General features: G+C 40.7%; 1 protein-coding gene across 1 annotated transcript; it reads right to left on the reverse strand.

The window, feature by feature from the left end:
* Nucleotides 1-1,610: 1,610 nt before the first annotated feature.
* Nucleotides 1,611-16,302, reverse strand: TDP2 (tyrosyl-DNA phosphodiesterase 2). The gene is made up of 7 exons (XM_027040423.2): nucleotides 16,087-16,302; nucleotides 15,922-16,007; nucleotides 12,301-12,474; nucleotides 11,542-11,633; nucleotides 9,716-9,834; nucleotides 7,834-8,004; nucleotides 1,611-2,757 (listed from the first exon to the last, which is right to left on the reverse strand). The coding sequence occupies exons 1-7, from the start codon at nucleotides 16,249-16,251 to the stop codon at nucleotides 2,476-2,478; spliced, it is 1,089 nt and encodes a 362-aa protein (XP_026896224.1). The 5' UTR covers nucleotides 16,252-16,302; the 3' UTR covers nucleotides 1,611-2,475.
* Between the last annotated feature and the right edge of the window lie 78 nt (nucleotides 16,303-16,380).

A 16,380-nucleotide genomic window follows, 5' to 3' on the forward strand; every position in this document is an offset into this window, starting at 1 on the left:
AAAAAGTCTGCCTCCCTAGGACATTAATGTTAGGCCACTGTCTCTCACTTCTCTTCGGGATTTAATGGGCATTTATTGAGCTCCTGCATGTATACATGCCAGAGACTACAAGAACTATTAAGGGTAAAATTAGGTATCCTTAGTATAGCTTTTCTGGCTTCATTTGCTCGTTACATGCTGTTGGCTGAGACATTTGTCTTAGCACAAACTGTACAGGAAAGGCAGAATTGTCCTGTTTTGAAGGTGGGAGAAACTGAGGTCTAGCAAGCTTCAAGTACATTCCACATCAGTGGCAAAGATGGTATTTAGCCTACTGAAATAAATACAAGATTCTGAGTTGGAATTTCCCCCAAGGAAAGTAAGGTACTCAGATATACCATGCTGGAAAATTTGAAATCCAAAGTAAAAAAAAAAAAAAAAAAAAAAAAAAAATCCAAGATATTGCAGATTAGTAGTTCCTTTTTCTTTTTCTTAAAAATTTTTAACGTTTTATTTTTGAGAGAGACAGTGACAGAGTGTGAGCCGCGGAGGGGCAGAGAGAGAGAAGGAGTCACAGAATCTGAAGCAGGCTCCAGGCTCCAAGCTGTCAGCACAGAGCCCGACGCGGGGCTTGAACTCATGAACCGTGAGATCATGACCTAAGCCGAAGTCAGATGCTTAATCAATGGAGCCACCCAGGTGCTCCATCTTTTCCTTTTTTTTCTTAATGAGCAGGCCATTCTTGGCAATTTTATTTACTTTTATAGTTTTATTTTTTTAATTTACACCCAAGTTAGTTAGCATACAGTGCAATAATGATTTCAGTAAATTAGTAGGGTCTTAATTCTTGGGAAAGCTGACTAAAATTGGTCTAATTGTTCCTATTCCCATCACATAAAACTTCTTAGATTCTGTCACTATGAACAGCAAATGGGAAGGTATTTCACTTGAATGCTCAGTCATGTAAAGGGATTGGAGTTCCTTTCAAGGTTTTCAAACAATCTGATAACTCTTTATTTATTTTGAGAGAGAGGGTGTGTAGGTGATGGGCAGAGAGAGAAAGAATCCCAAGCAGGCTCTGCACTGTCATCACAGAACCCGACGTGGGGCTCGATTTCACAAACCATGAGATCATGACCTGAGCCGAAATCAAGAGTAGGATGCTTAACTGACTGAGCCACCTAGGAACCCCAGTGAATAAGCATTTTATGCCCCAAACATCCTTTTCCTATAAAAATGAACTACTGCCTCTGTAATGTATGCTACAATATTAGCATTTTCGTTCTAAAGGACTAAATAAGTAACATATAAAACTCCTTTCCATCGTCACTACAAAGAGAATATCATGCATAAATTCAGTTTGTCTTTTATCAGGTGGTTTGGTTGTTAATTTTGATACCCCTGCTGAAAATGAGGCTCTGTGACTTTTCATTCTAATCATTCCCACTGGCTTTCCTTTTTTTATACTGAGGACATCAACGTGTGCTTGGTAGTTCTTGGTGGGAGAAGCTTCATAGAAGCTGTTTTCTTTCTCAGAGAGGTGAGTAGCAGCAGTCAGAAACAGGAAGAGTCAAAAATAGGAAGCAGGTAAAAACTTCAATCCCATCGTGGACACAAAAGCATACTAAAACTATAAACAAGTATAATTCTTTATTTAAAGTACACTTCTCTTAAAAGTGTTTTTTAAAGCACAGTTAAAAGTGCTCCTTATCCCTCTCCTGTAAAATAATTCAATTTTGTAAGTAAAACTAAAAACCGATTTCTCTTTACACATTCATCTTTCTCTTAGAAAAGATATCCGATGCAGCTATAAAACTGACTTTAATCATTATCAGGTCTAACTTTGCCTCTGTTGGCAACACAAATGGCGACGTTGACAAACATGAATTTTAAAAAGTTGAGAAATTTCAAGTCCTAAGGTTTCACTTAGAGCTTAGCAAATATGTACTGTTAGCTGACGAAAACAAAGTCTATGGTGGGATACCTATCATCTACTTAAACGTACATAATCATGGCTTTTTCATTTACAATTACCTGAATTTCTAAAACATAATGAAAAGATCTAATCCCCCAAACTCAATAACCTCTTATTTTTATTTTTAAAGATTTACTTAAAATAGAAACTCTCTGGTGCCTGATCTTAAAAATCAACAAATTACAAAGGCTAGCCCAGATAGAGACGTGGCCCTGCTTGAGAACCAGCTGGTAACCCTGAGCACTATGAAAAGCTCCAACGGTCCTGGTGGCCTTTTATGAAGAAGTCTCATATTCTGAATACCAGGTAAGCTTTAATGTAAATAAACATCAATATTTACTTCTGAAATATGAGGACACAGTCCACAAAATAAAATCACAGTAGTGTTTTCTTCTGTTACAGTGATCTAGTACATTAATTCCTCCCTATTAAGCCTACCTTTCCAGACAGATAAAATTACATCTGGAAAAACCCAGAATGAAATTACTCATAAGATGCAAAACTCTTATTTGAAAGGCATTTCACAATATCACATCTAAGTTGCACAGAAGACCCCAGTGATCACTAGGAAATCTACCACAATCCAGTTTTTCCAACCCAAGGAGGTCCAAACTTTGGGGAACAATATGACCACTTTCTGCTGCTGTTCTGAAAAATATTCGATCAAAACGAAGCTTGCAAGTTGCAGATATTCCAAGATTAGAGTTCATCTGTGTGTCCCACGTATACTGGCAATGCTTAGGTTTGCCCAAAAACTCCCAGACATCCAAAATGTTGCCGGGTAAACCACCACATTTGGTAACCTGAAAAGAAAAAGACAATTCTTTAAGATTCAGTCCTTCTTCTCCTAAATTAAAAAGGTTTTTTTCTATGTCTAAGACCAACATTTCAAATCAGAATGTCATAAATTAAGGCAAGACTATATATTCTAAAAAATATTTTGCTGTACAGTAATAAGTAGGTAATATAAAAATAATCAAGATGGCCTGAGAGATCTGAAATTTGCCCCTTCTCTTCTGTCATAGACTCCTAACTTCGGATATCAGACAAAACTTAGAAGGTTGCAAGCTCATAGCCTCGGTTATTGCTATTTATTTTTTTTTAAATGAACACAAGTAAAAAGTAGGCAAAACTGTTACTCTAGTGTACAAATTTAGACATATCCCATTTATATGATCTAATAATGTGAGCTGCCTTCACAGTGTCATTTGAAATTTACTATCAATTCTTCCTTCTATTCACACTCCAGGATTTAAAGATTTTGCATTGTGGTAAATAAAATAACAGGCATACTTCCTCTTATCACACTCCACCTTACTGCACTTCACAGATACTGTTTTACAAACAGCAGGTGTGTGTGGCCACTTCGCAGGCAGCGAGTCTGTCAGCGCCATTTACCCAACAGCATTTGCTTACAGTGCGTCTCCGTGTCAGGTTTGGTGATGTTTACATTTCAAACTTTGTTATTATACATCGGCTACGGCGATGTGTGATCGGGATCTTTGCTGTTACCGTTCATTGTTTGGGGATCCCACGAACCGTGCCCATAGAAGACGGTGAACTTGATATTTGTTGTGTGTGTTCTCCCTGCTCCACATAACCTCTTCTCTCCCCTCAGGTCTCCCTTTCCCCTGAGACACAATACTGAAATGGGGCTGTCTGATCAACCTACAATGGTCGCTAAGTGTCCAAGTGAAAAGAAGAGTCATTTGTCTCTCCCTGTAAATCAGAAGCTAGAAATGATTAAGCTCAGTGAGGAAGGCATATGTAAAGCTGAGACAGACCAAATACTAGGCCCCTTAGCCAAATTGTGAATACAAGGGAAAAGTGCTTGGAAGAAGTTAAAAGCCCTACTCCAGATAACACAGGAATAACAAGTAAAACGGCCTTATTGCTGACGTAGAGAAAGCTTGAGTGGTCTGGATAGATCAGTCACAATATTCCCTTAAGCCAAAGCCTCATCCAGAGCAAGGCCCTGACTCTCAATTCCATGAAGGCCGAGTGAGGTAAGGAAGCTGCAAAAGTTCAAAGCTAGCAGAGGTTGGCTCGTAAAGGTTAAGGAAAGACACGGTATCCGTAAAAGTGCCAGGGGAGGCAGCGAGTGCCGAGGCAGAAGCCGCAGCGAGTTCTCCAGAAGATCCAGCTAGGAGAATTAATGAAGGTGGCTATGATAAACAACAGATCTTCAACATAGACAAAACAGCCTTCTACTGGAAGATGCCATCTAAGACTTCTACAGCGAGAGAAGTCAGGGCCTGGCTTCAGAGCTTCAAAGGACAGGCTGACTTTCTTGTTGGGGGCCAATGCAGCGGCTGACTTGAAGTTGAAGTCAATGCTTATTTATCATTCCAAAAATCCTAGGGCCCTTAAGAATTATGCCGAATCTGTATGAAATTGTTGAGACACTATAATGTACACCTGACACTATATAACACTGTATGTTAACTATACTGGAATTAAAAACTTGATAAAAAAAGGATGAGGCTAAATCTACTCTTCCTGTGTCCTACAAATGGAACAAAGCCTGGATGACAGCACATCTGTTTACAACATGGTTTACTCATTGCTGAAACCTACTGCTCAGGAAAAAAATCCTTTCAAAATGTTACTGCTCATTGACAATGCACCTGGTCACCCAAGAGCTGGTGGAGACTGACAGGAAGATAAATGTTTTCACGCCTGCTGACACAACCTCCATTCTGCAACCCACAGGTTAAGGAGTCATTTCCACTTTTGTCTTATTATTTAAGAAGTACGTTTCATAAGACTATAGCAGCCATATACAGTGATTCCTCTGATGATCTGGGCAAAATCAATTGAAAACTTTCTGGAAGATTTTCCTATGATTCACGGGAAAAAGTCAAAATGTCAACATGAATAGGAAGGACTTTGGAACAGTTGATTCCAACCCTCACGGGTGACTCGGAGTTGAGGTTTTCAAGACTTCTGTGGAGAAATTAAGGCAGATGTGGTGGAAACAGCAGAACTAGAGTTAGAGTGGAGCCTGAATAAGGGATGGTATTGCTGCAGTCTCAGGACCAAACTTTAACGGATGAGGAGGTGCTTCTTACGGAGGAGCAAAGTGGTTTCTTGAGATGGAATCTACTCGCGGTGAAAACTGTTGAGATGACAACCAAGTACTCAGGATATTATGTAAATTTAGTTGATAAAGCAGTGGCCGGCTTTAAGAGGAATGACTCCAATTTTGAAAGGTCTATTGTGGGTAAAATGCTATCAAAAGGCACAGCAATGGTACAGAGAAATTGTGAAAGGAAGAGCCCGTCAAGGCAGCAAACTTCATTGTCTTATTTGAAGAAATAGCTACAGCCATCCCAACCTTAAGCAACCACCACCCTGATCAGCCAGCAGCCACCGACATCAGAGCAAGACCCTCCACCAGCACAAAGATTATGACTGGTTGAAAATTCAGGTGATGGTTAACATCTTTTACCAATAAAATAATTTTAATTAAGGTATGTACATTGCTTTTGAATGTACATACCTTTTTAACATTTCTTTTTAATAAATAGACTACAGCAGTATAAACATAATTCTTGTACACACAGTGGGAAACTAAAATTCACTTGACTTGCTTTGTTACGATATCCAGCTTAATGTGGGGGTCTGGATCTGAACCTGCACCTCTGAGGTAGGCCTGCATACGTGCAATTTCCCATTTTAATGTGTACAGTTCCATGGCACTAAGTACATCGCCATAATTGCGCAACCATCACCACCATCCAGCTCCAGAACCTTTTCATTTTCCCAAACTGAAACTCCATACCCATTAAATCCTAACTACCCATTCCATCCTCCCCCAGTCCCTGGCAACCACCATCCTACTTTCTGTATGAATTTGACTACTTTAGGAAATTCATAGGAGAAAATATAAAATGTGTCCTCTTTGTAACTGGCTTACCTCACCTAGCATAATGTCCAGGACTCATCCATCCCACAGCATGTGTGTCTCCTTCCCTTTTACGGCTTAACGATGTTCTGCTGTAGGCACGTACATTTTGTTTACCCACTCATCTGTCAATGGTCACTTAGGTGTTAGCTACAGTGAATGATGCTGCAATAGGGGTGCCTGGGTGGCTCAGCTGGTTAGACAGCTGACTTGATTTCAGCTCACGTCATGATCTCATGCTTCGTTGAGTTCCAGCCCCATGTCAGGCACTGCGCTGACAGCACAGAGCCTGCTTGGGATTTTCTCTCTCCCTCTCTCTGCCCCTTCCCAGCTCGTGCTTGCTCTCTCTAAATAAATAAATAAACTTAAAAAAAAAAGTAATGCTACTATCAACACAGGTGTACAAATATCCCTTCGAGACCCTGCTTTTACTTGTTTGGGTATATACCCAGAAATGGGATTGTTGGACCACATGAAAAGGGTTTTAATTTTTGGAGGAATTAACACACCACTTTCCATGGCAGCTCTACCATTTTATCCCCATCGCAAGGGTTCCAATCCAAACCCTCGCCAATATGTTATTCTCTGGTTTTCTGATAATACTCATATCAGCAGACGTCAAGCAATACCTCGTGATGGCTTTGATTCACATTTCTCCAATGATCAGTGACGCTGAGCATCTTCTCTTGTGCTCACTGGCCATTTGTAGGTTTTCTTTGAAAAAATGTCTATTTAGGTCTTTTGCTCATTTTTAAACCAGGTTGTTTCTTTATTGCAGAAATTCTTTATATAATATCAATATTAATTACATTGATATTACTCACTTGCCAGACACATGATTTGCAAAACATTTTTCCCATTCCATGGGCTGCCTTTTCAATCTGTGTGTCCTTTGATGCAGAAAAGTTTTTAATTTTGATGAAGGCCATCTTTTTTTTGTTGTCTATGCTTTTGGTGTCACATCCAAGAGGTCGTTGCCAAATCCAGTATCACAAGGCTTTTCCCCTTTGTTTTCTTCTAAAGGTTTTATAGTTTTAGCTCTTGTAGGTCACTGATCCATTTTGAACACATTTTGTATAGGGTATAAAGTAAGGATCCAAGTGTTTTTTTTGCATGTGGATTTCCAGTTTTCCCAACACTTGTTGAAAAGCAGGATTTTTCTTTTAACCCGATCAACCAGGTATCACAAAACAGCTACCATGAAGTCACTGATTTGCAAATAGTCCAATAGACCATCTGATTTTCTTTTATAATCTGTGTACAAGGACACAAAATCACAAAGAGAAGTAGAGCACCACCTTCTTTATTTAGGGTATTGCCCTCACTTTGGAAGTAAGTCCTGACATGGTTTCATTGCTCATTTCACTTCCTCCACTCCTGGAGCGTTCAGCAGTGAAATGAACACTTCTAATCTGATGTGCGTTCAGCCAGAGTTGGGGGAAAAGGCAAGGCTGGCTTACCATTTAATATGATCTAAGTCTACAGAGGCCCTGAAAAATCCCAATGTGTCTCAACTGAACTAAAGGAAAGGACAGCGTTTCAGACCTAGGCACGGTCGCACCAGGAAAAGGGAGTAAAAAAAAAAAAAAGTTGAAAAAAGAAAACCGGAAGAGAAGTAGGGACAACTGTGATGGTCAAATCTTTCTGTTCTTCTCATCTTGCAGCTAGAGGCACAACAGATAAACTGGATCTTTTCTAAACTTTGATTTATTATTTTCTCTATACCCCTCTTTTTAATCAACATGTATTGCTTTGTGTTGTCTGTTTCAAGTGCAGTATTTGTGTTTTTCCCAATAAACTAAGGGCTCCTCCTGCTTCTGTAATGCTAGGCTCACAGCACAGGCTAAGTGAGTATTTACTGAATTGCACCTAGAAGACCGCTTACACATTTTAACAGCTTTGGTCAGAAGAAACCCAAATTAGTCTCCACAGCAGTAGCGCCCAGAAGCACAGAACATACTTTGTCACTCACTTCGTGATCCCTTAAATTTGTATCTCCTGCAAATATAACTGTAGCTGACGCTGGAACTTCTTGCATTTTCTTTAAAACCATTTTTAACTGATTCATTCGTTCCTTAGCATGCCCTCTGGTGCTCTCCAAGTGAGAAGTCATAAGGCAAAGTTCGTTTCCTGACACACTTGCCTGCAACAGGATAAATATAGTTAAAATTACTCACCAACCACTAATGCAGAAATTTGAGAACAGAATCAGCCAAGTACTCGGCTCATTAGTATGTATTTGCTAAAGCAAAACTATATAATCAGCATTGTGCTCATCTTTCTAGGTCAAGGTATAAAGTGCTAATCCTGCTCCCGAAGACTACTTAGCAAACAGCCACTAGTACTTCCAGACCTACCTCAAATGTCACCTCCCCTGTGATCCTTCCTCAGCATCCCCAGACAGTGGCTCCCTCCTCTATACTCCTATACCATACTTGAAAGACTGTTTTTAAAGTTCCCTAGGCTGAATTACAGCACAGTGATTTCTCTCCTACAAAGTCATGAGTCATCTGAGAGCAAAGATGGTTCTTTTATTTTCTGCTATTATCAACAGCCTGGCACATAGGCACTCGAAAAAGATCAGTTAAATGAATGAATGAAAATCATTTACTACTTAGATACCGACAATGCAGGATCTGTCATTATTCACACTAAGTGCCCGCAGAATCAAGTCCAAATTCTTTCATACTGGGTGTTCGTGACCTTCTGTAATCTGGATCCAACCTACTTTACCAATCTCTTGTCACACGACCCCTTTTCATGCCGTCTACACCCAAATGAATACAATGCTTATGTATACTCCTGTATGTTCTTTCTCATATAGATCTACGTCCAACTGAATACAAGGCTCATCTTCGCTCCTGTATGTTCTTTCTCACATAGACCTATGTACGCATACACATCCTGCAATGTGCAATTTGCAAAAGTTTGCTCACGGTGGTTCTGCCACCTGGACTGTTCTTAACGCCTACCTCTGACATATTTTTCAGGGCCCAATTCAAATACAACTTCCTTCATGAAACTTTCACTGAACAACCTAGCTGATCTCATCACACACACACACAAATGTTGTCACTATATATGGGGACAGCTGTTAGCTGGATTTACTGCGATGATCATTTTACAACATATACAAATATCGAATCGTTATGTCGTACACCTGGAAGTGTATACTGTTGCGTCAATTATATCTCAATGAAAAAATAAAAAACGATCTAGCTTAAGGTTATCTCTAAACTCCCATGGTCAGCATTATATTTCCTCCAGTGGCATTTATGCTTTTCCTTTATTTTAGTTACTATACAACACAATCTCTCTCTTGCTAATCTATAAATGCTACAAGAGCAAGATCTTTGGATTCATTCTTGTAAGGCTTACAGAGTACGGTACACTATCATGTAGAATGCATTTAGGAAAAAAAAGAACCACTTTAGGAAGCAAATGTGGAATGTTAGTAAATTCTTTTTTCTAAATATTTATACTATGTTTATTCCATTTTTCTTTCTTTTTTTTTTTTTAACATAGGCTCCCCGCCTAACACGGGGCTCGAACTTATAACCCCAAGATCAAGAGTTGCGTGCTCTACCTGGCTCTACCCAGACAAGCAGCCCTAAATTCTTAAATATTCTTTGGAAAACATCCAATGGATCAGGGTTTTATATTCACAAATTTGTATTTGTAATTTATGTAAAAACTTAGTTTACAGTGTTAAGACTATTTAAAAGAATTTAGAAAAGAAAATTTTCTATAAAGGCAGATTATTTTTTTTTTTTTAAAAGATACCACAGTGGAACTGTAAGAAACCACTCAGTTAAAAAAAAAAAAAAAAAAGTCAATTTTTAAAAATTACTTACATACACACACAAAAGGTTTCTCATCATTTTTGTATTTGGAAAAGGGATAATCTCTTGGCTTTTAAATTTCACTCTCGATTTCTTCAACATTATAGCTGTGAAATATCCTTCTTCATGACCTTCAAATGTTTGTGGAAAAGAACTTAGGCTGAGAAGTCAAGAATATCCCAAGTTTATCCCAAGTTCTCCTGCTGAAGATTTTATAACAAGTAAGTACAGATATTTAAATGGGTATGAATCTTCAAAGTAAACTATTATTTCAACACAGCTGAAGCTGGCCAATCGAGTCCCTATGTTTACCTGCCCCTTCCCAAAATGTAGCTTGATGTATGGAAGAAATATAAAAATGAAAATGAATTCACATAAGTGCCCAAAATAGTCAACGATGCTGGGGGCACCTGGGTGGCTCAGTTGGTTAAGCCTCCGACTTCAGCTCAGGTCATGATCTTGTGGTTCATGAGTTCAAGCCCCGCGTCGGGCTCTGTGCTGACAGCTCAGACCCTGGAGCCTGCTTCGGATTCTGGGTCTCCCTCTCTCTCGGCCCCTCCCCTCCTTGCACAAGTGCTCTCTCTCTCTCTCTCAAAATTAAATAAACATTAAAAAGAAATTTTAAAAATAGTTAATGATGCCAGTATCAAATAAAAAATTGAGCAATTTCTGAAAAAGTAGATGAAACTTACACTGAGGCAAACTGACATGGATTTACTTCTTACTCTGGAAGCACCAGAAAAATGATAAATGAATAAGAAATTTAGAAAGGTATAAAGTTGTGAGAAGAGAAGTGAAGTAGAGCGGCAGTGAATAAAAGCTTCCAACTGTTTTTCAGAAAACAAAGTAGCTGAAGAAGCGAGAAGTGGTTTATCTAAACAGAGAAAAACCAGGAAAAGTGGAAAGGGAGAGAAGGGAGGAAGAAAAGGAGGGAGAAGGTCAACAACAGCCACATGGACTAGAAACCTGGCAAGCAAGGGGGCAAGCTGGTAGGGGAAAGGGAGGGGGAGGGGGAGGGGGAGAGGGAAGAGGAAAAGGGACAGAGGAGGAAGGGAAGAAGAGGAAGAGGAAAAGAATTTGCCAGAACCGAATTTACCAGAATCCTCCAGTTTGAAAGTTCCTACCACGTGTTCAGCACAATATATCAAAAACAGACTAATAAAACGAGGAAGAAAACCAAGAAGGAGGAAAGCATGGGATTCAGAAAACAAGAAATCCAAAACAGAAGAAAGTCAAAAAGAATCCCGAAGAGAATGCAGGAAAGTTGTCCCACGAAGACAGAGAGAGACAAACACAGAGACTGAGAGAGAACCCTCTGCTTAGCAATTGTGAATTTAGTAATAAATCAAAATTACAATTACATACTATGTAAAAACGAAAGTCAAAGAAAACACACAATTTAGCCAAATATCATGGAATGTAGCCGGTTTGGTATATTACATGTACTCATTAAGAACAAAATAGATGGAAAATCAAAAAACTATTCAGGGCAAAAAAGCTAGGAAAAAAACAAAAATCAATGAAAAGGAATAGAGTTTTTGAAAAAGCAATTATCACAGTTCAATTTAATAAATTTATTTTACCAAAAAACTACTCAAGGTCTCAAATTTTTGCAATTTATATTTTCCTGAAAAACCATCCATTTCAACCACCACTTTTCACATATATTAAGATGTATAACATATCCTCCTACAGTTTTCCTAGTACCCTGCATCTGGCTTACTTTTCTCATACTTACTTTTGCTTTTTCCTGTGTGTGCTCCTATGGGCTAACTTTTGATTTACCTCTTTCACTGACTGTTTTCCAGAGACAAAGACAGTAAGACGAAAAGTGTTACCTGTAATCATCTCATAACTACTTGCTCTCTTCTTCAGGTAGCTACAATACGGGGGGATGACTTCCTGGAGAAATATCACATCCGGGCTATACCTAATTCAAAACAGCAATTTATGATAAATACCAGGTAAACTATTTCATGTGCTGCCGCTTAGATTAGCAAAATATCCTGCCCCCTAGGAGATCTAATATTCAACCTTTACACTGACCTTTGAGAACTATAAAATCAGAAAGATCTGTGCCATTTAACAAACACTGTAAACATCAAATTAAAAAAGAAAAACATACATAACACTTTAAATTGAAAAGAAGTGGAATCATAGATAATAGAAATCAGTGTACTGAGAGCCTAATAATGGCCCATGAGATGCTTTAAAAGTTATTAATCCTCACCAGTTATTATCCACGATGAAGGAAACTGAACTGCAGAGAAGTTCAGCAGCTCACAAGTGATTATGTAAGGTCACAGAGCCAGTGTGTAGCAGATACAGTTGACCTTGGTAATTTTATTTTCACAGCAATAATTACATACAGGTTTAGAAAGGAAAACAGTACTAGAAGGCTGCTAACAAAAATCAGCATTCCCTCCCCTGCCCACCCACACCGAGAGGCAATCACTCTCCGCTCTTTCACATGTGTCTTCGGAATTGGGTTTTGAACTCAGATCTGATGCCAACGCCCACAACCTTGACCTTTACCCTTTTTGTAGACGGTAAAACACATGATCATGCTACCATTAAATCTAAGTAATAATACTTACAAAGTTAAATAGGAACACACTCCTCGAGCCCTCTCTTGCAGATTGTTTAGATCTAATCCATCAACATTCCAGGTAATGAAAGAGAACGTGCTGCCATCCTCTTGCTGAATACCTTCAGATGTGCTGGTTTTAGAACTAATGGAATCTGTTGTTTCTTCATTTGTTAGATCAACACTGGCAAGATCACAATGAAACACAACTTTGCAAATCATCTATATAAACTGATTAATTTGAAATTATTTTCTAACTATTTGTAGCCCTCATTTTACAGATAAATAAATTTTAAGAGCCCTAAAAGTATCTGCCTATATAAGAGAAGAAGCCATACAACTGCGGAAAAAAGATTCTTATTGTTATCTAAATACTGTTCACTTACATAATTATAGCCAACTCAATATCCCTCAATGTCACCAAAATGACTTAAAAAAATTTTTTTTTAATGTTTATTTATTTTTGAGAGAGCAAGAGACAGAGCGTGAGCAGGGGAGGGGCAAAGACAGAGGGAGACCCAGAATCCAAAACAGGCTCCAGGCTCTGAGCTGTCAGCACAGAGCCCGACGTGGGGCTCTAACTCATGGATGGCGAGATCATGACCTGAGCTGAAGTCAGATGCTTAACTGACTGAGCCAGTCAGGCACTCCTAAAATGATTTTTTAAACTGTGACCTGAAGTCAGACTGAGCAATATAAGATTTCCAAATGTGGGTTTATTTTACATCGTAAATGACACAGAGGAAACCTATGAAGTAAGAGCTCTTTGTGAATAGCAGCTGCAAATGTGTTGTTACCCCCTCATTGAAAGGGGAGGTCCAACAGCTCTCTCCCTGAATCTTTGCCTTAGTGATTTGCTTGACCAACAGAATAGGATGGAAAGGATGTCCTGGGACTTCAGAGCCTTGGTCATAAGAAACTTTGCAGCTTTCACTCGAGCCTTTTAGAACGCTCTCTCGCGAGATACCACACGAGAAGTCTGAGACTACATGCTGGAGAGGCCAAACATATAAGCTCCAGTCCACAGTCCTGAGAAACCATTTCACACCACCTCCACCAAGGCCCAGATATTTGAGTGGAGGCACAAACCATTATTAAAAGTTGATTGCTAAGCAGTTACATGCCATACATAAATTTCAGAAATAGGTTTTCATATTTATAACCTCAAATTTAATGCCAATATTTTAACTTTTTAATTAAAACTTTTTAGTGAGATATAATTGATATACAACATGATATTAATTGTTGCACAACATAATGATTCAGTATTTGTAACCACTGTAACCACAATAAATCAAGTTAACATTACTTTAACGTATTTTTAAATAATTTCAGACTTTCAGTAAAACATTAGAAAGGGTAAAAAGAATTCTTTTCACCATTCACCCACACAAACGTTACCATTCACTTACTTAACATTTACTTGCTTTGCTTTTTATTGTGAAATGTTTGCATAAATACTTTGTATTTCCCAGAAACAAGGACAGGCTTACATATATACCCAAGCATTATTAAACGTCAGAAAATTATCATTGATACATTATTATATAATTTTAAGACCTATTCAAATTTCGCCAATTGTGCTACCAAAATCCCAATTTATAATTCTGAGAGGGACTCCAAATGCCCTTCCGTTCCACCATTACTCAGCTGGATTTCACATTTTTGAGGGACTATTTTAGGGAATCCACTTCCTCTGTTCTGCTTTCAAGATTTTATTTTTTTAATGTTTATTTATTTTTTTTTAATATTTATTTTTGAGAGAGAGAGAAAGTGCACATGCAGGGGAGGGGCAGAGAGAGAATTCCAAGTAGAGCCCGACGTGGAGCTCCATCCCACTGGCCTTGAGATCATGACCTGAGCTGAAATTAGAGTCTGACACTTAACGAACTCAGCCACCCAGGAGCCCCTAAGATTTTATTTTTAAGTAATCTCTACACCCAACATGGGGGCTTGAACTTACAACCGCAAGATCAAGAATTGCGTGCTCTAGGGGTGCCGGGGTGGCAGAGTTAAGCGTCGAACTCTTGATTTTGACTCAGGTCATGAGCTCATGGTTTGAGTTCAAGCCCCACATGCGGCTCTGTGCTGACTACAGGGATCCTGCTAGGGGTTCTCTCTCTCCCTTTCTCTGCCCCGCCCCCCCCCCCCCCACTTTCTCTCTCCCAGCATGGGGCTTGAACTCAACACCCTGAGATCAAGTGCCTCTGTTCCAATTTCTTTATTGGTTACAGTTTAGATTCTAAATGGCATACATTAACTCAGGCTGGTTTGAGCACACCAGAGGAATTTAGAAGGAAACAGAAACATGCCACAGAGCCAGGTTCTGGAATGCAGCTGTCTCTAAGGAAGTTCAATCAAGGCTTTCTCTCCATCTGACTCAACTTCCCTCAGCCTCATTCTGCCTCTTGCAAACCAGCCTTCTCTTTCCTGCACAAGTTCGAAGTTAGCAACGTTATGGTTCCAGCTCCACAGGAAGATTTAGACTTAACTCTCTTTATCCTAATCTTGAAATCCCAGGAGAGAAGATCTGGCTGGCCAGCTTGGGCTAGGTGAATACTACAACACAGGAGGCACAGCTCTGTCACTGTGGATGGGTGGACAATTCCCCCAGTAAGAAGCTAGGCAGATAGAGGAGCCTAATGAAATTATCACATCTGGAAACTGGTGCAGCCGAAAAGATTACCGGGAGAAATGTGTCTTCACTATGAAGTTAACTCTACCAGCTGCTCACATACCGGGGAGAAGTTTATACATGTTTATGGAGAGCTTATTACATGCCAAATATTGTATTAGACTTGGGAGATTAACAACGTATAAAACAGATATGGGCTTCACCAAATGGGTAGCCTAGTGGGAGATATAAAATATTAAGTAGCAATTAGAATGTGAACTTAGTTACTATGACCGGGATCCTGCAGGATGCTGTAAGATTACCTAAGAGGAAAAGTTTCTTGGAGGTAAGACGGGCCTTACGGTAAATACTACTTAGCAAGAAAAGAGTCCAAGAAAAGGTTCAGGGCAGAGGTCATAAATGTCTTTACAAAGGTTGAAAACAGAAAACGGCCCACTGGAGAAAACGAAAGTCTGATATGCCTGTTAAGTTTTTGTGGGGTCAGAAAGAGAGGGTGAGAGGAGACAAAACTGGAAGGATAGGCAGCGGTCAACCTGGAGGGATGCGTAAGGCATCTGGACGTGAAGGGCAGCAGGGCTGGAATTGGGGAGGCAAGCAGTGGAATTACAAGGCGGGTGTGCTTTCAAAAAAACACTACGTAGATAAACCGCACCGGAAGCCAGGAGACTTCCAAGTTACCGTTCTTCAACAGAGGATTTTGCCTCATTCATTTATTTCGAACCTCTCACACAGTTCCTAGATCTCGAATCAAAAAGGAAGCTTCGAAGTTTTCCTTCCCGGACTACATTACGTCGGGGTGACGCGTTCGCCCCGCGGCGGGGGCGCCATCTGCACCCCAACCACCTGCATGAGTCCCTCCGAGAGACCAGCCAGCCCCGCGCACACTCACCAGGACCCGGGCGCCGCCGGGGCGCATCTCCGCCCGCAGGCAGCTGCTCGAGCTCCCCCGGAGCGCCCGCCCACCGCCTCGGAGGGACCCGCCCGGCGCTCACTCACCAGGACCCGGGCCCTGCCGGGGTCTCAGGGCGGCTTTCCAAGGCGCTGTTCTCCACTGGCGGCTCGAAGTACGAGTTCAGCGCTCTCTGAAAAACAGACACAGCGGTGGGACCTGGGCGCTTCCCGGGCCGAGATATAGAGAGGGGAGAGAGGAGCGAAGCCTACTTCCATCTCCCAGTCGTTCTCGGCCAGGTAGCACTGAGCCACGGCGGAGTCGCACCTCGCGACCGAGGCAAACTCCACACAGAGAAGCCGCCGCTTCTTCGCCTCGGGCTCGCCCTCTTCCCGGTCCGCCTCCAGCGTGACCTCCGAGCCGCTCGGCCCCTCCATCCGTTCGCCGCGGGCCGACGCCGGGCACTGCGCAGGCGCCTGCCGCCCCGGCGCACTCGCGTTACCCGCCCGGCGGGAAACGCGCTCCGCCCTCCGAGGGCGATGGGCGTGGCCACGCGGGGGGAGGGC

Source organism: Acinonyx jubatus, chromosome B2 (assembly GCF_027475565.1).
Source record: "Acinonyx jubatus isolate Ajub_Pintada_27869175 chromosome B2, VMU_Ajub_asm_v1.0, whole genome shotgun sequence".
NCBI lineage: Eukaryota > Metazoa > Chordata > Mammalia > Carnivora > Felidae > Acinonyx > Acinonyx jubatus.

What these genes read in the sequence shown, in the direction of transcription:
- TDP2 (XM_027040423.2), bottom strand. Translation starts at nt 16,251, where the DNA reads ATGGAGGGGCCGAGCGGCTCGGAGGTCACGCTGGAGGCGGACCGGGAA. An exon ending in GAAACCTTTTGTGTGTGTAT is followed by an intron (nt 8,005 to 9,715) that starts GTAAGTAATTTT and finishes ATCCTGTTGCAG; the next exon opens with GCAAGTGTGTCAGGAAACGA. An exon ending in CAAATTTAAGGGATCACGAA is followed by an intron (nt 2,758 to 7,833) that starts GTGAGTGACAAA and finishes TTTTCTTTTCAG; the next exon opens with GTTACCAAATGTGGTGGTTT.